This window comes from Neovison vison, chromosome 9 (assembly GCF_020171115.1).
Source record: "Neovison vison isolate M4711 chromosome 9, ASM_NN_V1, whole genome shotgun sequence".
In the NCBI taxonomy this organism is placed as follows: Eukaryota; Metazoa; Chordata; class Mammalia; order Carnivora; family Mustelidae; genus Neogale; species Neogale vison.
This window is the reverse complement of record NC_058099.1, coordinates 7,450,638-7,474,471: the sequence shown is the minus strand read 5'-3', so window position 1 is coordinate 7,474,471 and position 23,834 is coordinate 7,450,638. Positions and strand designations below refer to the sequence as shown.

The 23,834-nt window shown below is 57.1% G+C and overlaps 2 protein-coding genes across 2 annotated transcripts; both read right to left on the bottom strand.

Moving 5' to 3' along the window:
* Positions 1-1,335: 1,335 nt before the first annotated feature.
* On the bottom strand, positions 1,336-10,124 carry ST6GALNAC4 (ST6 N-acetylgalactosaminide alpha-2,6-sialyltransferase 4). The gene is made up of 5 exons (XM_044264817.1): positions 10,067-10,124; positions 8,370-8,555; positions 5,255-5,667; positions 3,092-3,199; positions 1,336-2,033 (listed from the first exon to the last, which is right to left on the bottom strand). Exons 1-5 carry the CDS (start codon positions 10,076-10,078, stop codon positions 1,844-1,846), a joined length of 909 nt encoding a protein of 302 aa, XP_044120752.1. The 5' UTR covers positions 10,079-10,124; the 3' UTR covers positions 1,336-1,843.
* PIP5KL1 (phosphatidylinositol-4-phosphate 5-kinase like 1) lies at positions 10,102-22,981 on the bottom strand. The gene is made up of 11 exons (XM_044264816.1): positions 22,952-22,981; positions 21,959-22,162; positions 20,760-20,810; positions 20,394-20,548; positions 19,989-20,113; positions 19,399-19,433; positions 19,253-19,308; positions 18,456-18,568; positions 17,995-18,148; positions 14,781-15,530; positions 10,102-10,153 (listed from the first exon to the last, which is right to left on the bottom strand). The coding sequence occupies exons 1-10, from the start codon at positions 22,979-22,981 to the stop codon at positions 15,263-15,265; spliced, it is 1,191 nt and encodes a 396-aa protein (XP_044120751.1). The 3' UTR covers positions 10,102-10,153; positions 14,781-15,262.
* Positions 22,982-23,834: the final 853 nt, after the last annotated feature.

The window sequence follows — 23,834 nt, the reverse complement described above, 5'->3', positions numbered from 1 at the left end:
GTTCTGTTCCAGAGCCATCCCTCTGAGCCTAGGATCTCCCCTCCCAACCCTCTGCCTGCCGGGTTACATCCCACCCTTACCTCTGCCCAGTACCTGTGCCCAGGCACAGGCTCCTGCCAGGCCAGCAGCTGGGGTGTGGCCAGCAGCCTGCTCCTCTCTACTTCCCAGCTCGGGGCTCTCCTCCCTCCTCCCTCCTCCCACGCCTGCAGAGGCTTCTGGGTCTGCCTGGCACTGGGGAGGGGGGAGGCAGGGCACAAAAGGCAGGGCTGTGGGCCAGGTGCCAGGTCTCCAGCCTCTCTGGAGAAGGCTGCGGGCAGGAGGGGAAGCGTGCTGGGTCATCCAGACTCCCTGGCATGACTGGCCCCGTGATCTGTGGGGGTCCAGTGCAAAGTGAAAATCTGCAGCCCCTTCTTAAAAAACATAGTAAGAATTTCAAGCTGACAATAGCGGAGTATTATGATAAGCATAGGACTCTGAACAGCTGTCCAGTTTATAGGCCCATAAAGCAGGCCCCAAACCCTGGGGCAGGGAGCTAGAACTCCAGGACTCCATTCCATCTGAGAGCCCAAGGTCCTGGGGTCCTGGTTCTCCTTTCGTCTCCTGGTCTCAGATGAAGGAAGGAGGGAAGGAGGGAGGGAGACGTAGTGAAGACCTCTGGGGTCTCTTCCCAGCCCCTTAGTGCAGGGCCCAGGCACTGGGCCTGGCTAGTTGTATCCTGGCTCAGCCAGTGGCTTCTCCTTCTCTGTAAAATGGGCTAACAGTACCCTCCTCCTCCCAGGGTGGCGACAGACCCTTGCTCACTGGCATTCGCTAAAGGTTTACTGGTGGGTCTGCTTCTCCCACCTTCTGGATGACAAAACTAAAACTGAGAGACGGAAAGCCAGGGGCCTGCCCTCCGCCTCCCTTTCCTGCTGTGTGATCAACTCCAGAGTTAATAGGGAATTTTGTTGGTAAGATCCTTGGAATTTAACCCACGGACCGGGGAGACGACATTGGGTGGAGCAGTTTCCATCCCACCCTGAGTCATTTCCTCCCAGGCCCTCGGCTCTCCTCCCACTGATGCAGGACAAGGGGTCCCCTGGAAGCCTCTAAGTTGGGGCATTCCCTGAGCCCAGTACAGCCAGGCGGCCAGAGCTCCTGGCCTGGTGGGGAAGCAGGTAGGCTCCCGGGGAAGAAACACGGGGGTAGATTAAACAGCCAGAGGCCCAGCCAGCTGTGGGTCTGGGCAGGAGCCCGAGGACTCATCCTGCCCTTGAGTCAACAGGTTATGGGGCTGTGGCAGGGAGAGGAGCCCTAATCCCCACCCCCAGACACATGACCACACTTCAGACAGGCTTCCAGAAAACATTCGTTTACCCGTACACTCCAGAGGTGGCCCTGGCAGTCACAGCTCAAAGGCCCCTTTGCCCAATGAACCCCATGCTCTGGGCTGTCCTGACCAGGACAACCAGCCTGGGAAGTGTGGCACCAAAGGCAAATGGAGGGGGACAGTGAAGAGGGACAGAGCTGTTGCAGGATCCAAGATCACAATGCTGGTGAGTGGCGGGGGCCATCGGCCCCGGGGCAAAGGCCACTGGACAGACCCAGAGAAGGGATGAACCCAAAATGAAGATTTGGAGGACTCAGGGAGCGGGGTGCGGAGGAGGGCACAAAGTTCACCAGAGTTTTCCCCTTCTCCTCCATCAAGTCCGGAGCCCTAAAAAGTGCTCCAAGTGTCCCCAGGGTAGGACAAGAAGGGACCTTAGGTCCACAAGGCATGAGACAGGATCCATAAATTAAATGTTTTTGGTGGCGTGTGCAACAGAGGCCCGGTGAAGGCGTGGCGGCCGGCCAGGTGACACGGCTACTGGGTCCTCCATGATGGGTGGGCGAACACGATGGGCCTCTTCTTGGCCCAGCGGGAGAACACGGCCTTCTCGGTGATGAAGCGGTGGGCGCTGCGGGGCGCCCGTTCGTGTGCCAGGTACATCTGACACTCGTCCAGCCGGCCCTTCTCAAAGTAGTGGTAAGGCACCGAGGGGTGGCTCTCCTCCCTGTGGGCGGGGAAGAGGGACAGGCGTGGGGTACGGAACTCGCCCACCTCCGACCACCTGCTGCCGCCTACCCTGGCCATGCCTCACCGGGGACTCCCACGGAGCCCCACACCCGCCCCAGGGAAGGCCAGCACAGACAGGGGAGAAGCGGGGCAGCCCATGGATCCCAAAGGCCAGAGTTTGACCCTGGATCTGCCTCTGGCGAGGTGGCTGACGCCGGGCCAGAGGCAGACGCTCCGAGCATAAATAACCCATCTATAAAATGGACATGGGCACGCGAGACCGCAGGTCCAACAAGATCAAGACTGCAAGGGGCGCCTGGGTGGCTCAGAGGGTTAAGCCTCTGCCTTCGGCTCAGGTCATGGTCTCAGGATCCTGGGATGGAGACCCACAATGGGTTCTCTGCTCAGCAGGGAGCCTGCTTCCCTCTCTCTCTCTGCCTGCCTCTCCATCTACTTGTGATCTGTCTCTGTGTGTCAAATAAATAAATAAAATCTTTAAAAAAAAAAAAAAAGATCAAGATGGCAAACCGCAGGGACCATGGCAGAGGGCACACAGGCTCCTGTCATCTCATCCACGGGCTCATCAAGCACACTCCAAAGAGAAAGGAAGATCAAGATCGGGGACCCCACTGGCACACTCCACGCGTGTCACTCACGGTAATGCGGGAGCATCACTGTACTGATGGTGACAGGTCAGATGTGATCTATCCCGGACGGGCGTATCAGCCGGCACCCGACAATGCCATTCTAAGCACTTTGGTAGACTATTCTTTCTCTAAATCTTGCTTCCACCTTCTCGGGAAGCTGTGATTATTTTCTTTTATACATGAGGTAACGGAGGCCCTGGGAGGTGGCATGTCTGGCCCAAAGTCACAGAGGCTGATCATGAAGCTGGGCTCCTTCCCACCAGGCACCGGGCCCAAGGGGTGTCTGAGTCTTGGCTGCCTACTGGGGAGACTCCAGGCTGAGCCAGGATGGTGGTGGTGGGGGGCGGTGGTTGCCCATGGTCCTCCCCGCCCCAGGCTTTCCTCCCGCCCAGGACCTGGGCGGCCTGACCTGCAGTAGCTGTCGCTGACCATTCCATAGACCACGATCTCCTCACACAGCTCCAGGGCCAGGATCATGGTGAACCAGCCGGTGCTGAGAAAGGAACCCGACTGCCTCCTGGGAGGAAGGAGAACGGTCAGCCCGGCCGCTTCCCCGGCTCACGCTGGAGCAAGGGGCTGTGGGACAGGCCCCACCTCAGCTCTCTCAGGACGCAGCGCTCGCTACCCTCCCAGCCAAGGGCCCCCACCTTGACCCCCACAGAGGGGACCCAGGGGGAGGCTGGGGAGGGGACAGAGCCAGCCTGAGAGGAGCAGCAGGCAACAGGTGGAGTTGGATGCAACCCCAGGCCCGGTCAGCCCCTCACACCCACACAGGACTGGAGCAAAGCCCCAAATGATGGAGGGGGGACCCTGGTCACAACTTCTGCTCATCTAAGGGACCAAGCCTAGGGAGGTGGTGGGAGGCCATAGAGCACAGTGGCTGAAAGTGGGCAAGACAGTTGTCTGGAGAGGCACCTGGGTGGCTCAGATGGTTGAGCGTCTGCCTTCGGCTCAGGTCCTGAGCTCCAGGTCCTGGGATGGAGCCCCATACCGGACTCCCGGCTCAGTGGGGAGTCTGCTTCCCCCTCTCCCTCTGCCTCTCCCGCTGTCCGTGCTCTCTCCCTCTCTCTCTCTCTCTCAAGTGAATAAATAAAATCTTAAAAAGAAAAAAAGATGGTTTTCTGGAGTCAGATGGTCTCCAATTCAAACCCTGCATCTGCTCTACAGTATCAGGTTTGCCCCTAAACCTCTCTGGGGCTTACTGACCCATCTGTGAAATGGGGAGAATTATAGATAATTATGGGGAGGGAACACTGTCCGCTCAGCACCTCCCACATTCCTCCATACCCACCTGGGAGCAAGGGGCTGTGTGGGCAGCCCAGCCCTCCAGCGCTATTGCTCTCCTAGCCAAGAGCCGCTCACCTCCACCCTGACAGAGGGCTTATGCGGTGGCTCACTCCTTCAAACTTCATACCTCCCAGGCCCTGTGCTGGCCAGGAACCTGCCATAGCCAGTGCTAACATTCACAGGGGAGGGGGCAGAACTGTGAAGAAGACAAGGAGACAAAGGAAGGGGACAAAAAATGTTGGGCAGGGAGGTACACCTTCAGGTGGAGTGGTCAAGGAGGGCTTCTCTGAGGAGGTGACATCCCATCCAGATCTGAATACCAAAGAGTCAGTCATAGGGAGATATGGAGGAAGAACATTCTAGACAGAGGGAACAGCCTGTGCAAGGCCTCCTTCTGAGGAAGCCCAGATGGCTGGGGCAGGCTGAGTGAGGGGAGATGATGAGATCATAGACAGGCAGGGGCCAGATCATAGGAGACCTGAAGGCCAGGGGAGGGGAGGACATGAAAGTAAATCTGCTGTCAGGTTGAGGGCAGGCCACAAATGGGATGAATTCACTGGGGGCAGTTGGTGCTCAGACAACAGGAGGCCAGAAAGGCAGCAGCGAGAGGGTGCTAGAAGAGTGGGGGGCAGGGGGAGGAATGCTGACTTAAGTCAAGGTGGCACCTCTGGCACAAAAGGAGAGTCAAGAGCCCACGATATATGTCAGGTGATGCAATGAAAGGAGTCAGGTGCAAAGCCCAAGCCTCTGGCTTGGAAACCAGAGGCTGGCAGCTGTATTTCCTGAGTTGGGGTGGGGGTGAGGGGGTGGAGCCAGTGTGCGGAGGGGGCAGGTGTTCTGAGTGTGGGATAAAATGAGGTCTTCCTTGCAGAGTCCTTAACTTAGTGCCTAGTGCATGCAGAGGGCTGTTCCTACTGTTAACTGTTAATTTCTTATCTGGCAGGGACTTCAGAGACCAATCCAGATCTCAGGGAGTATCCCCTCCAGAAGGAAGAGCTCCCCGACATTCTCCCACGTGGCAATGCTCCCCGATCTTGTGCTTGCAAAGCCAAACAGCCCTCACCACCCCTGGGGACTTTTCATTTATGTGCTAACTCAATGAATGACAGTCCTGCTTCTGTCCCCCATCAGGGGCAGGAGCACATCTGCCCCCAACACAGCTGACCCTCCCCCAGTGCCTGATGGAGCAGACCCTCATGGACAAGAACTCAGTAGAGAAGTCATGTCCCCTGCCCCGCCCCTGCCGGCAGGGAGGGCCACCCCGGCGGGCCAGAGCCAGGCTCACCGGTTCTTGCCCGTCTCATCCTGGAAGACCTGGTCGCAGTAGGCCATCATGCGCTCGGTGAAGGTGTACACCTGCAGGCCTGGGTACATCTCGGTGAGCTGCAGCAGCGTGCGGTAGGTGCGGCCGCCGAGCGCCCGGTCCATGTGCCTGCCCTGCCCCCACACCACGTAGAGCGTGTCTCGAGCGTGCTGGAAGTAGTGTGAATAGTTGCGCAGCAGCAGGGGCACGCTCGTGTGCGAGACCACGCGCAGGGTGCTGCGCCGGCCCACGTCCGCCTCAAAGCCCACGGTGGGTGCCTGGTTCATGCGCAGGACGCACTCGGCGCTGTCGATCTCGGCGCCCAGGCCCGAGCCCAGCATCTGGCCGGAGCTGGACACCACGGCGCAGCTGCGGCACGGGTCTCGGACCAGCGGCTGTGGGGGCAGGCAGGGGGGGAAGAGAAAGGCATGAGGACGCGGCGTCCACGGCCCTGGTCCTCCACCAGTGACAACCTCTGACTTTGCCTGACCCCTGTATCAGCTCCGAGTACAGCATCAACCCATTTTGTAGATGAGGAATTTGAGACGGGCAGGCCGGGGGGGGGGTACTTTCCTACGGTCCTATGGATAGCCAGGGGCAGGGCTGGGACTCTGTGTTCAGAGCCCCATGCTTCTTCATTAGCCACATTCATGTCCCCTTTCCCGACAGCTGAGGTCCTATCAGGCCCTCCATCCTGGGTTCCTTATTACAGTTACAAGAGCAAATATTTATAAAGCACTTACAGCAATGCCTGGCTCAACCTGGGTGTCATATGCATGTTTGTTAAGTAAACATGAACCCCAGCTCTTCACAGTCACGGTTGGACCTCCCCCTCCTCTACCTGAGCCCCACTCACGTTATGCCCGGTTCATAAGTAAAAGTGGTCTTTAGGGTCACAACAACACTGAGAACTTCTTTTTTTTTTTTTTTAAAGATTTTATTTTATTTATTTGAGAGAGAGAGACAGTGAGAGAGAGAATGAGCGAGGAGAAGGTCAGAGAGCAAAGCAGACTCCCCATGGAGCTGGGAGCCTGATGTGGGACTCGATCCCGGGACTCCAGGATCACGCCCTGAGCCGGAGGCAGTCGTTTAACCAACTGCGCCACCCAGGCGTCCCCACTGAGAACTTCTTGTTCTGAGCCTGAATCCTGGCTTGACCACTTCCTCTGTCTCTTGGAGCCTCTATTTCCTCGTCTGTCAAATGGGGATGAAAATATTATCTACTTTGCCAGGTTGTGAGGACTCCATTCAAAATGCCTGGAGAGGGGCGCCTGGTTGGCTCAGTCAGTTAAGCATCGGACTCTTGATCTCAGCTCAGATCTTGAAAAAAAAAAAAAAATGCCTGGAGAGTGATCAGCACAGACTCAGAGCACAGTCTCTCAAACACTATCTCATTATCTCTTGAAAAGCAGAAGCTGAGCCAACATGCCTGCAAATGTTCCCTGGGGGTCAGAGGTCAGGACTCCCAGAAAAGGACTCGCTCCTTACTCCATGTCTTCGTGTCTTCCTGGGGGGACAGGAGTTTACAGTGGCCTGTATCCCACTCTGGGACATTTTATATCTAACATAATGTTGATTTAGGGACCCACAGGTCCATTTTCCAAGCCCCCAAAATACAGAACAAGACTTCTTTATTCTGCCCGCAGTCTGAGCCTGTCCTGACAACAGGGGTTCTGTTCGGATCTGAGGTCACCTCCAACCCCAGGAAATACTCTGCTTGTCCCACAAGGTCTTAAAAGTCTTTAAAAGGCCTTTAAAATACTTAATTGCAATCAGTCCAGCTCTTTAAAATATTAATTACAACCAATCCATTTTTGATACCCCAAACTCGGATTTCTGGCTTCTCTTAAGAAACCCAGAGGAGGGGCACCTGGATGGCTCAGTGGGTTAAGTGTCTGTCTTCAGCTCAGGTCATGATCCCAGCGTTCTAGGATCGAGTCCCCATCCAGCTCTCTGCCCAGCGGGGAGCCTGCTTCTCCCTCTCTTTCTGCCCATCTCCCTGCTTGTGTGGTCTCTCTCATCTTTAAATAAATAAATAAAAGAAACCCAGAGGATCTGGCTACTCTGAGCCCACATCCCCATGAGCTCTGGAGTGTCTAAAATATTCATTGCCCCCCACCTCCCTGTGGCAGATGGGACAGCACCCATCTGGCCCACCCCACCACTGGTCCCATCTGGCCAAACCCCCTGTGGTTTTGTCTCTTGATCAAATATTTACCCAGCACCTGTTGCAAACACAGTCCGTGGACCCCACAATTGAATCTGCAGGGCAACTCTATAGAGGTAGAACTACAAGATGTTCTCTTACTGATGAGGAAGCAACCAAAGCTCAGAGAAATTAAGACCCCAAATATGTGTCCTCCAAGCCAGGGTCCCTGAACATGCCTCCCTCTGATGTGCTCTCAGAGAGCACATCAGTCTCAGAACTGGGAGCTTTCTGTGTTGCTATCAGCATGGGACACCTTTGCGAATGCTACCATGGGAAGGGGGGGCACTGAAATCAGGGCGAGGGGGTAAAGAACTCCAAACCACACCCCGCAGAGCAAGCATGGGAAGGTGGGTCATCACCCCAAGCACCAGTGTCCTTGTCTCCCCATGACATGACTAGGAGAGCTCTGGGGTTGACACGACTTTTCTCTGCCGTCTCTGTCCCAGCAGCAGCCATCCGCACAAGGCAGGGCACACGCAAACACATACCTGCTGCGTAAATGGATTGTGCACAGTTAATTCTAAAGATACACAGAACAGCGCACAGATCACCATGATGGGACAGCGTCTGTCTCCCCCACTGAGACTAAGAGCTCCTGATGGCCAGCCACTGGCTCACCATTTTTTTTTTTTAAATCTCCATCACCCAGCTGAGAGCAGCCAGGTAATATATGTTGAATTTAAAACAAAAAAACCATTTCCTCTTAGACCTTGGGGCTCACAGAGGAGAACCAGCTGCTGAATGTCACACAGTTGGTGAGGTGAGCACAGGAGCCAAGCCTGGGGTCCAGGTTGGCCTGGCATAAGCCTAGTTCTCACACCCAGACACTTGGGAGCACCCTGGCAGCCGGGGCCAACCCTGTCGCCACACGGTGCCCGCCCAGCTCACCTTCCCATCTGGCACGCTGCTGTATCCGCTGAAGTGTAGGGGCCCCGGCACAGTGGGCCTGGAGTTGGTGGAGGGCTGGGCGGCCAGGCAGGAGGCCAGGCAGAAGGGCAGGCAGGCCCAGCAGCATAACAGGATGTAGGCAGCAGAGAAGCCCAAGGAGCACAGAATGACAAGCAGGAGCCGGCCCTGGGGGAGACAGTGGTCATGGGGTGTGGGCAGGGGTCTCTGGGGCTCCTAGAAGCCCCTGCTGGGCTGGGGCTGCACCCTAGCCTCATGGGTCCAAACCCCAGCTCAGTAGCTTCCAGAACATTAGCACAGCCCACGGTCTCCATTAACCAGGGCTTCCTCTGGGCTGCCAGGCTCAGGCTGTGGAGACAAGACCTCTTATTATCCCCATATTCTAGATAAGGAATCCGGGGTACTCAAGGCTGCACAGCAAGACAGCAACAGGACAGGGCCTTAAATCCAGGCTGCAGAGCCCATGCTCGAAACTGGAAGCCTCGGTGCTCTGGGCAGCCTTGGGTACGACCCTCCACTCCTCTGGGCCTGTTTCTGCTTCTGAAATTCTGAAATTCCACGACACTTGCAGTATGTCCGGTAAGGACTGTGGTAAAAATGCTCTGTGTACCGTAAAGTGGTCCCCAAGACAGGAGAGCTGCCCCTCAAAAGGGCAACTGTCCTCCTTCAGACCTGGGACCCAGGCTGCCTGTGTGCCCATCCCCTGCCCCCTCCCCCAGCTGCTCAGTGGCCGGCCCCCTAGCTGATGATCTCAATCTGGGTCAGCGGCCCAGGAAGTGAGGGAAGTGTCACTCAAAGAATGGTTTCAATAATTGAAAGCTGGGCCACAGAGGAGGCTCCCACCTCCAAAAAACATGTGCCAGAGGCCATCTGAACCAGGAAGCCCTCCGGGCCTGTTGGCCCTGCTGGCAGACTCAGTGACCCAGCCTTCAAGGAGGGGCCACAGGAAAGAGGGGACCACCTGGGACAGCCCTCATATGTTGGGCCGCCCTGATCACCATCTGTGTCTCTCTGGGCTCTAAAATTCTCCCAGCCTGCCCAAGGCACAGCTCTCCCCCTCCAGAATCCACCCAGCAGCTGTTGGTGTTCTGAAAACCAGAGGGGGGGAAAGCAGCCCCCAGGGTCCCCCCCCACCAAGGCATATCCTACCAGAGGCCCACCCTTTTCTACCCATAAGCCACATCAGCTTCTAAAAATAAATCTGTGGCCAGCTGTGCCGGGGAGGGGGTTCAGCCCCTGAGGCCTCGGGCTCTGCCTGGCACCTGGTCCTCTTGCCCACAAGGGACTCAGACACCCGAATTCGAGCAGTCGTGGCGGACTCCCCCCAACATCCAGGGCCCTCTTCCTCAACCAGGGGTTCCTGAATAAAGTCAAGAGCAACTATCGCCCTCCCAGGTTGCTGCCTCTCCTGGGAAGCTGCCCTCCAGAACGCTTACAGGACATAGTACTATGATCTCCATGTCACAGCGGAGACTGGCAAGGCCCTGACACCAGAGAGGGAACACCACTTGTCTGAAGCCTCACGGGCCTGCCAGACCAGATCAGCAGGGCTTTGAGACCCGTCTGCCCTTCTCAGCTCAGGAGCAGTGGGTCAGAAGTGAGTCAGTTCTGGGGTGGGAGAGGTTAGGAGGCTGCTGTGCCGGAAGTTCCCCAAGAGCCTTCCTCCTTACACCACTTACCGGGGCCTTCATGCTGCTGCCGCCGCTCAGCAGTCGGGGGGCTGCCGTCTCCAGGGCTCGCGCTGGGAAGGGATGGGGGCCAGGCACCTGCCAAGATCCAGAAACTCAGAGCTGGGTCCTGGACCTCTGAGGAAACGCCGCAGGGAAACTGAGGCAGCGGAGGGGATGGGCCAGGGTCAAGGCAGATGACTTCCAGGAATCAAACTCCTTAAAGCCCCCAAACACCGGACAACGCGGTCGTAAAGGAGCTGGTATCGAGTGACCTTCGGGGAAACATCCCACCAACCCAGTCCCCATTTGTGCAGATGGAGAAGGAGAGGCAGGAAGGGGGAGCCCTCGGCTCAAGGTCACTCGTCGAGTCTGGGTCAGTTAGAACCGGGAGCCAGGAGCCCCGACTGCCGCCCCATCCCTCCTACCTCACTACAAGAGGGATGGACGGAGAGGCCTGGGGCGGGATATTTCCACCCCTCTCCCAGATTCCAACGCCCCCTCCCCCGGCCCGGCGCTAACCAGGCAGACAGGCTGGGGCGCTCCGGCTGCTCTCGATCCGCTGCTCGGAGCTCCATGGCCCGCAAACCGGGCGGTCCGGGCGGGAAGCCGGAGCCCTGGGGCGGAGGCGGCACCGCGGCCGCGGCTTCTGGAGGATGGAAACCGAACGTGAGCCGCCGGCAGCGGGGGCGGGGTCTGCGAGGACCGGGAGGAGCTTGGAGCGCTGGGGGCGGGTCCCGGGAGACGGGGGCGGGACATACGAGCACCGGGGGAGGGAAGTGCGTGGCTGGGCGCGGAGCCTCCGGATAGGGGCGGGGCCGGGGGCCGGGGGCGGAGTCCGAGGGCGCGCTCCTCCCCCCTTTTCCCGCCCTCCCACGTTTCTCCGTAGCTGCTCTCGGGGGTCGGGTGGGCGGCTCGCAGAGGAAAGACCTACGGAGTGTGGAACCGGCGCGCGGTGGCTACCCAGCGGTCCGGGCTCTCGTTTCTCCATTTGTGAAACTGGAAGATGGGTGGGAAAATTAAGCAGGGCCTTGGGGTCAGGCTGCCCTGGGTTTCAAGCTCGTAGGATTCCCAGATTTAGCCGGTAAAATACGGGACGCTCAGTTACATTGGAATTTCAGATAAACAATGCATAATTATATTAAAAATCTGACATTCCAGGGCACCTGGGTGGCTCAGTGGATTAAAGCCTCTGCCTTCGGCTCAGGTCATGATTCCCCGGTTCTGGGATCGAGCCCCGCATGGAGCTATCTGCTCAGCAGGGAACCTGCTTCCTCCTCTCTCTCTGCCTGCTTCTCTGCCTACGATCTCTGTCTGTCAAATAAATAAATAAATAAATAAATCTTAAAAAAAAAAAAAATACAGCTCCTGCCAGTGAGGTAGAGCAGGGAAGCTGTGGTACAGTTAAGATTCCAACCCTGAGGGCACCTGGGTGGCTCTGTTCGTTATACCGCTGCCTTTGGCTCAGGTCATGATCCCAGGCTCCTGGGATGGAATCCCACATCAGGCTCTCTGCTCAGCAGGAAGCCTGCTTCTGCCCCCCACCCCCCCAACCCCGCCTGCCTCTCTGCCTACTTGTAATCTCTGTCAAATAAATAAACAAAATCTTTTTTTAAAAGATTCCAACTCTGAGCTATCTCACTGCCACGTACTTTCACCTCTTTGCCTCCCCCTTCCTAAAGTGTCCTCAAAACCCCAACCAATTCAGTCTTGCACCCCTGCAGATGCTGAAATGTATCCCATTTGAATGCTCAGATGGGGTCCCCTGGGAAGTTCAAACTCAAGTGCCTTTCAGAGGCTGGAAAGGGTTGAAAGAACAGATATAGGGCCATACGGAGGAGTGCGCCTGCGGAGAAGTGGAGGGCATGCTTCTCATCTAAAGTGTTTTTTAGGGGCGCCTGGGTGGCTCAGTGGGTTGAAGCCTCTGCCTTCAGCTCAGGTCATGATCCCAGCGTCCTGGGATCAAGCCCCGCATTGGGCTTTCTGCTCAGCAGGGAGCCTGCTCCACCCACCCACCCCCATCCCACCTCCTTCTCTGCCCACTTGGGATCTCTATCAAATAAATAAATAAAATCTTTTTTTAAAAAAATAAAGTGTTTTTTGTAAAATGCTCTATGGGCCAGAAAGCTCATCCTACTACCTCCATCACACCCTCCTCTGCAGGACCTTCCCCTGGGATCCAGGCTAGGTTTCTGCTCCGACCCCAGTGCAAATTCCATTTGCCTTTTTCTCAGAGCCTCTAGTGTGGGCGCAATGCCAAGGTACCCGTGTTTGGGTATCTGTACCCAGATGAGCAACTTCCCAAGGCTACCTGTTCTGCTCCAGTGCAAAGCCAAGTCTGCCATGCCTCTCCCTGTCCTATGGGGGGAAGGTGACACTCTATGGCAGCCCTGCCCTTGAACTTCCTTTGAGTACAGGCCCACCTTGTCCCTCCCCTGCAGCCTGGGAACAGCTAGAAGGTAGAGGTCCAAGTTCAATCTCTCTCTGTAGTCTCCTATTCACTCAAGGCCAGGCGCACAGTGGGTCCCCAAAGCCAGAGTTCTCCTGCATCCCCCCCAAGTCATCATCCTTCAAGGGTCTCTCTTTGTAGCCCCAACCCTAAGGGGACAAAAGTGAGAAATTCCCTAAGGATTCATTCATCACTCACAATGGCTGGTGAAGTGACCATTCTTTTCCCAAACAGGCAACTCTCTCCTTGTTAGGGTCACATGGAGACAAGGACATGCCCAAATGTCCTGGACTTGCAGAGCAGATGAGGATCGCACATCCACAGTAGAACTGTCAGTGGGAAGTTCCGCAGGCTCAGATAAAGCTCTTCAGTTTGGTTTTGGCAAAAGACCAGTCTCTTTACCCTGACATACAAGGCCCTGTACGGTGGGAACTTCCATCTTCTTAACCACCTTCTACCTACCCTGGGCATGCTTCTGATCCCCAGTCATATTGAGATCATCCCTACCTCAGGACCTTTGCACTTGCTGTTTGCTCTACTCACATAGCCAGCTCCTTCCTGTCATTCAGCTCAAATGTCACCTCTTCAGAAAGGCCCATGCTAAGCACTCTATGTAACACTACATGCCCATCCCTCTAAGTCCCCTTATTGGTCTTTTTCATAGTACCGGTCACAGTCTGAAATCATCCTGTGTACTAACTGGTCCACACACCCACTAGACTCTCAGCTACATGGAGCAGAGTCTGGCCAGTCATGGTCTCGGGCATTTCCAGCAGCTGCACAACACCCAGCACACACTAGAGGCTAGATAATGTCTTTTGAATGACCAAGTGAGGACAACCAGGAATCCTGGGCCCCCATGAGACCTTGGGTAACTCACATTCCCCTCCAGCCTCAAGCTCTGGCTCAGGCCCTTGCCAGAGACCCCAGGTAGGTGAGGGGCTGAACCATCCTTATCTGTGAGTGCAGGACTTAAAGGCTCTGACTCAGTCCTGCCGGGTCCAGAGCCTGGGCCCACGTATGGCCAAACCCCGTTTCCTGCTGTGCAGCCCTACCGCTACCGTGCTTCCTCAACGCACCCACCTCCTGACTGATGGCCTCTATGTGTCAACTTCCTGCTGAGCCAAAACAAGAAATTCTCTGTGACTTGGCCCAGTTCGGAGAGCTTGAATAATCATCCAAGGTCACCCAGACCACTAGGGATGAGGTCAATTGTATACATATTCCAGGAGCCCACACGCCAGGGCAGCATTAACTTTCCCTGCCCGCTCCCTCCCCGCCCTCCATTTTGCCTCATTTTCTCTGAAGGTTAATGGACTGGCCATGTCTGGTATTAGCTGAATGGCTCTCCCAAGATCTGGTTCCTGTCCTGGGGGTCAGCTCTTGACGCACAACATCCCCCCTACCCACCACATTGTCCCTCCTACTCCGAACTCCGGCCACAGTGAAATGTTTCTTTCTCTCAAGTATCAGGCTCTCTGTCAGCCCAGACCTTTGCCGTGGTCTGCCATGGCGGACCCTCCCAGGGCTGCATCTGACTCTTCTGGTCTCAGTCAAGAAGGTAGAGCCCCACCTTCATCCAATTATTAGGGGGAGGCCCCTTCCCTCAGCATAGTGCCCCCAGGCTCCTTCATGAAGCTGGGTCACATCAGGCTGCTTCTGCCGCTCTCTCTCCCCAGGCTCTGTGAAGGTGGAATCTGCGAATCTTGCCCCACCCCCGGTTCCCATCACCCAGGAGAGGGCCTGTCACATGATAGGAGCTCAATAAATATTTAATGAGTTAATGAAGTCATTTTCATCCTTCCAATTGTACAGATTAGACCACTGAGGCACAGAGAGGTTTAGCACCTTGCCCTGGTCACAAACACTCAGGCCCCAGAGCAGCTCTAGAGGAAAGGCCTACTTGGGTATGGTGGTGGGATTGGACCAGGGTCAGAGGCCAGACTGGAGTTTCCTGGAGGAAGGAGAAGGAATGATCAGAGGCCATGCACGTACTGAGTTTCTTTGCTCCTGCTAATTTCCATGCTGCCATACCCTTGGTCTGACCCCTACTCCCACTTCACAGATGAGAAAAATGACTCCCGGTATAAGGAAGAGCTTACTCAAGTTCAATGGTCGGCCTCAACACAGTGTCTTCTAGAGATGCCGGCCCCTCAGTCCTCCCCCTTCTCCCACCTGCATCCCTTGTGCAGGACCGAGGGGGAACACCCCAAAGGGAAACCAGTGAGCAGTAGGTAAGGAGGAGGGCTGAGTGCTTGAGCAGGTCTTTCCACTTACCCAATAGCAAGCCCCTTAAAGTCTCTGGGCCTCAATTTCCCCATCTGGACGACAAAGGCGCTTGGCTGGAGCCTTCAGCCTTGCCCCCTTCCCCAAAGCAGGAGGCCAGTGCTGAGGGAGCTGGTGGGTAAGAATACAGGCTCCTGAGTCCAAAAGGCAGAGTCGAGTCCTGGTTCCAGCATTTATTGCTGAATGATCTTGCTCAGTCCCTTCACCCCCTGAGCCTCCATTTCATGGTCTGTAAAAAGAGGATAATAGCTTTTTTTTTTTTTTTTTTTTTTTGAGGGTTAAATGAGCTAACGTAGGAGAGTCCCTGGCACAAGACCAACACTGCATCGCCACCAAGTGAGGCTGTGTTGTCATGGTATTAGTTAGGGGATGCTGCCCTCTGGAGGCCGAAGGCGGAACGACAGGCGAGGGGAGCCCAACGCTGGTTCCCGACATGCGCCCGTTGTCCAGATGCGGAGAGCCGCGAGCGCGGGTCACTCGGTATGTGCCTCCACCCACTGGCAGAGGCGACGGGCGTAGCGAGCGGGACTGACGGTAGAAAAGGTCCGGCCCGGGTAGCGCAGCGTCTTCCATAGGTGCTCCAGCCTCTTGCGGAGCCCATAGACCGTGGCCAGATCCACGAGGCCCAGGAAATAGCGTTGCTCCGGCCCGTCCAGGATGTGTAAGGCGTTGGGGGAGTCAGGCAGCAGCCGGCGGTTCTGGGATCCCGGCTCCTCCGGGCTTTGTACCCCTCGCACAGACCTGGCGGCCGACAGGAGGGTGAGGCTACTGCCTCCTCCAGGGGGCCCCAGCCCAGGGATTCCCGCAAGGGCAGCCACGGGGCGCCCAGGCAGCATTCTGCGCTGACCCTGCTCTTCCTCCGTTCATTCCCACAACTCCTGGGTGCCAGGCCTGTGACGTCAGATAAACTGGGAGGCTGAGTAAAGTGTAGACGACGGACTAGCGCTGTTCATTCCGTAGCCACTAGCCACATGCGGCCACGAAGCCTTTAAATGTGGCCAGTCCCAACTGAGGTGCGCTGTTAAGTGTGAAATACACGCTGAATTCCCAAGACAGGATGAGAAAAAGAGTGTAAAACACCTCATAAATGTTTATATTGATTTGATGACGAAATGATAAAAATTGGGGGTGTGTTGAATAACGAATATATATATTTTTTAATTATCTTGGATATTTTTAAATTATCTTTACCTGTTTCTGTTTACTTTTCTAAAGAAGCTAAATTTCTAAAGAAAATTTAAAACCACATGTGTGACTCACATTACATTTCTTTCTTTTCAAAATTTATTTATTTGAGAGAGAGAGAGCACGCACAGAGGGGAAGGAGAAGCAGACTCCCCACCGAGCAGGGAGTCCGCCCCTGGCCCCCCGCAGGGCTCCATCTCAGGATGCCAAGATCAAGATCGCAACAAAAGGCAGCCACCTAACCCGCTAAGGCCCCCGCCCCGCCCCTCGCATTGCATTTCTGTTGGATGGTGGCGCTCTAGGACTTTTGGGTCACACAGACACTGGCTCCTCCCTTACCTACCACATGACTTTGGCTAAGTCTGGTATTGGGGTGTTTCCTAAACTTCAGTTTGGGGTCGTCCAACCCTGGAGGTTTCAGGGAGGCAGAGCTGAAACCGTGTGAACAAGGTCCAGCCCCAGTTTATAGATGGTGTGTGTGGGGGCGGGGGAGGTGCGGTTTGCCTTCTAAATGTATCCCAAACTGGAAGCCACTTTTGGCTGGGCCCCAGTCCCAGCCAGAAGCAGGTTCAATTCCCTAATTTTGTCCTCTGGGAGGTGGAGGGGAGTTGGGGAAGTGTCGCTGAGACAAATAAGCCAATGAGAGACAAGCCCTGCCCAGACATCGACCAATCAGAACCCAGTGGGCAAAACACGGATGCTCTTTGCGGTGCGCCTTGGGGATGGGGGGTGGGAGGCGAAAGCTTATCCTGAAAGAGGGGCTGGGAACTGGTAGGCGTGGGGCTGGGGCAGTGGGCACTTACCAGCCAGCATATTTCAATATGACAACAGCCATTATAAGCGAACTGGGGTTTACTGGCTGAAAGATGACCGAAATCTAAGCATCAGCTGGGGATAGAGGGGGCAAAGGAGAAGCTGACCTAGCTTGGATAGTCAGACCTTGGGGGGCAACGGGGAGGGGAGCGTGTCTGTGACCCAAGGCAGGAATTCCACCCTCTGGTCAGGATGTGTCCAGCCAATATGTGGGGAGCCGATAACCTGGTTTCAGCTCACACCTCACCCATCTCCAAAGGGTGGGTTGGGGGGCTGGATGAGAGGATGTCACTTTTCACTTTTCCACCCACCAGATGATTGGACTTCTTTCCTTAATGTGCCTTCCTTAACCCCTACTTTATTCTGTTCAGCCTGGGAGGATGGAAATCCAAGTAACTAACCAAATACTAACATGAATCCTCAGGAGCCATTTTGCCACCTCACTTACCCTCTCCGAGCCTCAGTTTTCACATCTCTAAAATGGGAATGAGCCCACCTTAATGAGGTTCGTGGTCAACATGCAAAGAGCAACAGATACTACTACAAAGCAGGGGACAACATGATGGTGGCGGCACTAATGGTGATGCCCTTAGGGTCCTAGAAGTGGAAAGACTGGTTTAAAGGTCAAGGGCTTTGTTGGGTGCCTGGGTGACTCAGCTGGTTAAGCATCTGACTGCAGTACAGGTCATGATCTCAGGGTCCTGAGACAGAGCCCCACGCTCAGCAGGGGGTCTGTTTCTCCCCTTCCCACAGCCCCTCCCCCTGCTTGTGCTCTTTCTCTCTCAAATAAATAAATAAAACCTCTCATTTTATTAATAAAGGGCAAGGGCTCTTTCTAAAGTCGGAATTAAATAGGTCTGAAAACTGCTGTGAAACCTTCAGTGGTTCCACATCCCCTTCAGGATGGGGAGAATTCTTTACACCAAGAAAAGAATTCTTTTCTTGGGCAGATTCTTTACACCAGCACTGAAGCCCTTGTCCAGCTGGATCTCCCTGGCTCAGTCCTGTGCAGTCCACACATGCCCACCAACCTTGCCAACCAGGCTTCTCCAGCCCTCTACTCTTTCCTCTCCACACACACGCACTCACACACACGCATGCACTTTCCAGTCTCTAAGCCTTTGTGCGGTCTCCCCTCCCCCCATCACCCATCTCTCTCTTGCTCTCATCACCTCATTCTTGCCCTCGCCCCTGTAGGGGGGCCCACCTGACGGTGCGGAAGAGGAGGCTGCTGCCTGGGCCCCTCTCATCCTCGTGGAGACGCTGGAAGGCCATCAGGAGGCTGTAATCGAGCACGTTGAGCTCCCGGAGGAAGGCGGTGTCCAGTTCCATCTGGTGGAGGAGCCAGCTCCGCTGGGGCCCTGCCGGAGCATCAGTGCCCCCACCTGAGTGCTCCTCATGTGTCAGGCAAGGGGCTGAGGGCTCCACACATCTCTGACCCAAGAGGGCAGGTGTCATTAACGGTCCCATTTCATAGATGAGGAAACCCCTCTGCGATTTGCCCCGGTTATCTAGCTCATACAGCGTGGAGGCAGGATTTGAACCCTGCTCTGCCTGACTCTAGAATCCCAGCTCTAAACGGTTCAGGCAGAGGGCAGGGCCGGGGACACCCTTCTCACTTGACCCTGAATGGAGGAAAAGAAGGCACAGACTGTCTCCATGGCTCACCCAGGTCGATGGTCTTGCCTTGAAAGTTGAGGTCCTTCAGCACCAGGACAAGGGGGCTACCCTCGGGGGCTGGCTCCACCCATCGGCTCACCTCACAGCCCTTTATGTCATACCTGTGAGTGGGGGGGTGACAGAAAGGGGGCAACAATTCAGCATTAGACAGACTGACACAGAGGGGGAACCAAGAAACAAGAGCTTCTGCTGGGTGGATGTTTGAACCCTCATCACAAGCCATTCCATTATTGTCCCCACGTCAGAGATGAAGAAAAAGGCTCAGAGAGCTTCTTTGACTTGCCCAAGACCACACAGTAAGTATAGGGCAGAGCTGGGATTTGAACTCGGGCTTTTGGAAGCCCAGTCCAGGCTTTATCCCCGCCTGCGCCCGTCTCTCTGCACCTTGTCATCCCTGGAAGTGTCCCCGACAGGAGGTCCAAGCCTAGACTGCAACCCCAGAAGGGCTTGTGGGAAGTCCTCGGCAGAGGCAGAGGGGTTGAATCTTTGCTCCTCACGTAGTAGTGGTGTGGGCCTCCCCCTCCTCAGCTTCTCATCTACAAAACGGGGATGATAACCACCCCTGCCCCTCAGAGCTGTTCTGGGAATAAAGTAGGCAGTGAATGCAGACTCCCCAAGTGCTCAAGGGACGCTGGTCGTGCCTATCTCTGTCTCCGATCCCCTGGGAGATCTCGGGGATGTGCCTCCCATCTTCTCCCTGGGCCTCAGCTTCGCATCGGCTAGTGAGAATGGGTGCTTCAGGTGGCACACCCCGCGTGGGGCCGGGGCCCTGTGAGGGGACTCGCCTCTCGGAGATGCGGCCGGCGGGGTAGAAGACGCTCAGCATGATGATGAAGAATTCCTGGGGATGGGGGTAGGGAGTGAGGGACGACAGGATCTCACCCTCCAGCCGCCCCCTCTGGCCCGGCCCCCTCGCCTCGGCCTCACCCACCTTCTTTCCCCGTGCCACCCGCAGACTGTGCACTCCTGGAAGGGGAGAGGGCGCCAGGTGAGGGGCCCCCAACTCGACAACCCCTGGTCCATCCCGCCCTAGGCCCAACTCCGGGCCACGCCTCCTCCGCGAGGTCCCGCGTCTCCCGAGCCCTCCCCTCCAGGCCGCGCCCCCGAACCTCAGCCCTAGTTAGGGTGGATGTCCCGAGTGGCCCCGGGCTCTAGGCAGCCCCAGAGAGGCGCTGTCCTCAGGCGCGACCCCACCCATATGCCCTCCCGCCGCGGGACTGGGCGATCCGACCCCGCCCCCTTCGGGAGGCCCCGCCCCAGGGCTCGGCCAGCGCCCACAGAGCCCGACTTTCCTCTCCACCCACGTCTAGGACACGCCCCCCAGGGAACTCAGCCCGCAACCCGACCCAAGCGACCCGCCGCCGGACCCGCCCGCCCAGGCTCCGGCTCGGGTCCCCAACGCCCCCCATCCTGGGAGCCGCCCCACTCCTTGGCCCCCTCCCCAGCTCGCTCTCGGTCTTCTGCGCTCCCCACCCCCCACCTTCCTCCGCCCCGCAGTCCCCGGTCCCCGGCTAGTCGTACCCAGCAACCGGGCAAGGAGCGAGTGTGGGTGCCTCTGCAGATGCTGCACGTAGCGGGGCAGGTGGGCGAGCAGCGCCCGCACCTCCCGACGCCGCTGGGTCTTCAGGAAGAAGCGCTGGTCGTGGCTGAGGGGCGGAGAAAGAGATCACTGGTCAGGCAGGGCTGGAGCGGCCCCGTTGGGCCCTCTGCCGGAGTGCGGATCTGTCTCCCCTTGTCTGGGCTTGAGGCCTTCCCGCCGGCCCTCACCTCGCCCCGGTCACCTCCTGCCCTCACTCTCCTCCACTTGACCTCTATCTGGCCCTGATCGTTTCTGACCTGGCCATTCCATTTCTTTTCCACCCATTCCCGTTCCCTCCACCCAGGGACACCACTCCCACCCCTTCCCCACCCCTGCTGCCAGCTCACGACAGGAAGAAGCTGGCCTTGCTCTTGGAGGTGCTGAGGAACTGCAGGTAGGGGCCGCCGGGGCCTAGGGCTGCCTGATAGTCCTCCTCGGCCAGGCCTAGGGAGTGGCGCAGCCAGGCGAAGGCGGGGCCAGCCAGGGTGCCCAGCTCGAAGCCCTGTAGGAGAGGAAGAGCAGCCCCAGCAGAGTCCACAGGGGCCCAGGTGTGTGCTGTAGGCCCTGGCGTGGGAGGATCAGGGTAACCACACTCTTCCTGCGAAGACCTGAGGCAAGCCAGCCCACCCATTGCATGGATGGGGAAACTGAGGACAACAGAGAAGGAAGACCAGGACACACCCCACCCCATGCGGCAGTCTTGGGCTTCCTACCTCGTGGACCTGGGTCAGGACCTCAGAGAAATCCTCCTCAGTAGGCGGTCCCTACAGGGAGGGGTGGAGGGGCTCAGGTCAAGTCTTAGCCCCACACTGCCAGCTCCAGGATCTCCAAGAGTCCTGCCCCTGGCCTCACCCCCTTCCCTCAATGTGATTGCTCCAGCAAACAGAGACCAGGACTCAGAGCTTTGTCCATTCACCGAGAAGTACCTGTTGGCCAAGTAAAGCCATCCCAGTGAAAGGGGGATGGCCTTAAAGTCAAGGGACCTGCCTGATTCAGTGTGAGAAGGGCAGGATCAGAGAAGGCTTCCCGGGGGAGGTGACCTCTAAGCTGAAATCTGAAAGGGGGTGGAGAGGAGGTGCATGATGTTCACAGCAGGGGGAACAGCATTGGTGGTCACCAGAGGGGCAGGAGAGCTCAAGTGGTTGAAATAATTAAGGGAGGGAGGGAGTGTGAATGCAGCTGGACAGTTGGCTCTTGGACTCGAGCCAGCAGGATCCTGAGGCCGTGCTGAGTACTGGGGAGCCATGGAAGATTGTTAGGCAGGTGATGAAATTTAGAAGACTGTCCCCCTTCCTCCCCCCACCCAGGCTCCTACACTCTTCTTGGACCTCTAGTTCCCTGTGCCAGGACTTGGCCTGTGGGATGCGGTCATGCTGTACAATGTGTGCACACACTGTGCACATGTGTGCACACACACAAAAACACACATGCTCGCCCTGGCCTGTCCAGCTGCTGAGACTGCAGTCGGGTGACCCTTTCTGCTGAGCCAGCCTGGCCCCAGCCCTGAGCTCCGGGAGGATGGGCCAGGCTGGTGGGATGGGGGTGGGGTCCTTTCTCAGCCATGCACCCTAGCAAAGCCAGGAGGGCATCAGAGACCATGGAGTATAATACCCACCCCACACCCATTATACAGATGGGGGCACTGAGGCCCAAAGAAGCAGAGGACCATCTAGAGTCACACAACAACCACCTGGGTGAAGGGGTTCCTCACATCCCTAGTACAGACTGCACTTTGTGGCTCCCTGGTCTCAGCTCCCACCCCAGCATGTCCCTCTCCCCCTGAACTGAGCTCCTGATTTCCTCCTCATAGAGCCCTCTCTGATCCCCGACCCTGCAGTATGGGCAGGACCTGGCCCCCGAGTGGTCTTGCCCTCAGTACCGGGGAGGCGGGGGACACAGATGGGCCACTCACTGTGGGCGGGTGGTCCATGGAGACTTGGGTGGCAGCCCACAGCCCTGCTTGCATCATGCACGTCAGCTGGTGCAGCTCATGCCCCGGGCCAATCTCAAACAGGCCTCGGCGAGCCTGCTTGTCTCGGAGGCGCCAGAGGAGGCCACGGCGGCCAGACGTCGAGGTGGCTGCTCTGCACCCAGCCTCTGGGGAGGGGGCCAGGACCTGGTGGCAGAGGCACAAGGAGAAATGAGCACATGGAAGCATCCCAGAGGGGAAAGACCCAGGTTTGAGTCCCACCCCCAGTACCTGTGAGCCCTCCTATTATCGCTCTCTGCCTCAGTTTCCTCTGTTGTCAAACGCTGCTACCCCCCACCTCACTGGGTGTTGTGATGGGCCACGCAGTGCCTGGCGTGCAATCAGCACCCAAGAGATAATTATTATCAGTAGGTAGAGAATGCTTTCCGCAGCCAGACCTGTCTCTCACCAGCTGTATGATCTTAGGTAAGTCACCTAACCTTTCTGCATCTCCTTTTCTCATCTGTAAAATGACAACTCTAGTAACTCCTTCGTGGTGGCAGTTTGATATTTGCTCCAGGCACAGGAACCCTTGATAGTAGGAGCTGTGACGCCAGGGACTCGGTTCCACTCGTCTATGCGGAGCTCCTCCTGGCTGAGCGGAGGGTCAGCTCGAAGCTGAGCTCACAGCCGCTGACCCATTAGTAGTGAGCACCCACCATGTGCCCAGCACTGGCGAGAGCTTGACTAGCTAACAGCCCTAGGAAGGAGGAGCTTTTTCCCCCGCGATGAGAAAACCGAGGAAGTTCTCTGGGGACACCGCCAGACTTCCCCCTCCATACCTGCGGCCCCGTGTGGGGCGTGTCCTGGTCCCCGCCCAGTGCTGGACCCCTCCAGGGTTTGGATGGGGGTGTGTCCGCGCTGCACGGGGAACGGAGGCCTGGGTCCTGTCCCACAACCCTTCCCTTTTCTGTCCTCTCTTGGGTCCGCACCTACCTCGTGGGGCCCCGGGCTCGGTGCGGCCATCACCCCGCAGCAGCTTCCCGGGCTCCGGCCGCGTCCCGGTCGCCGCGCTGCAGGAGCCAGTCCCCGCCCCTGCTTCCGGACCGACCAATAGCGCGGTGCCGGTCACGGTTGCACCCAATCCGCGCGGGAGGCGCCGGCCATCGCCTGCGGGTCCCGCCCCCGGGGCTGCAGCATCCTTCAGACCGCGGTCCAGGCCGGGGTGGGGCCGCCGCGCGTCGCTTAGGGTCCCCCAGAGGGATGACCCCCCCCCGCGGTCCGTCTCCTCTAGTGGAGGGCTCGGGTCTCGGGGCCGCTTGGGGAGGCGGGAAACCTAAATCCAAGTCCCGCCCACCCACTCTGGCGTGAAATTCCCACCGACTGTCCCTCGGGTGAGGAAACTAAGGTCCAGAGAGAGAAGTGAGTACCTCCAGGTCACACAGGAAGTCCGGGGCATGCATTCATTCAAGGCCTATTTTGATCACTCACTATGGGCAGGAGCAGCTCTAGGCCCCGGAGATTCAGCGGTGAGTGAGAGGGAGGAACACAGCTGCCAGCGTGATCTTTTAAAAGCATAAATCAGATGATGTCACTTTCATGCTTAAAGCCTCCAGTGGCTTCCCTAGGCCCTGGAACAAAATCCATACCACTCACTATGGCCCCAGGCCCATCTCAAACCACTCTGCCTACCCCCACCAGACAGCCACAAGGAGCTCCCCTGTTGGTCCCTAGGCATAAAATTCTTTCACACCTGGGGCTTTTACAGGTGCTCTTCCCATTGCTTGAAAGCCTTTCCCATAGGCTCTCCTTTGACCTATTCTTTCTTGTCACCTTGCCAGACTCAGTGTCCCCTCGTTCTTTTTTTTTATTTAAAGAT

Coding starts and splice junctions, on each gene's coding strand:
- ST6GALNAC4 (XM_044264817.1), bottom strand. Junction 3,200..5,254: donor GATGAGACGGGCAAGAACCG/GTGAGCCTGGCT, acceptor CCTTCCTCCCAG/GAGGCAGTCGGGTTCCTTTC. Junction 2,034..3,091: donor GTCAGCGACAGCTACTGCAG/GTCAGGCCGCCC, acceptor CCCCGCCCACAG/GGAGGAGAGCCACCCCTCGG.
- PIP5KL1 (XM_044264816.1), bottom strand. CDS start 22,981: ATGGCCGCACCGAGCCCGGGGCCCCACGAG. Junction 22,163..22,951: donor CGAGCCCGGGGCCCCACGAG/GTAGGTGCGGAC, acceptor CTCTGCCACCAG/GTCCTGGCCCCCTCCCCAGA. Junction 18,149..18,455: donor AGGCAAGACCATCGACCTGG/GTGAGCCATGGA, acceptor ATGCTCCGGCAG/GGCCCCAGCGGAGCTGGCTC.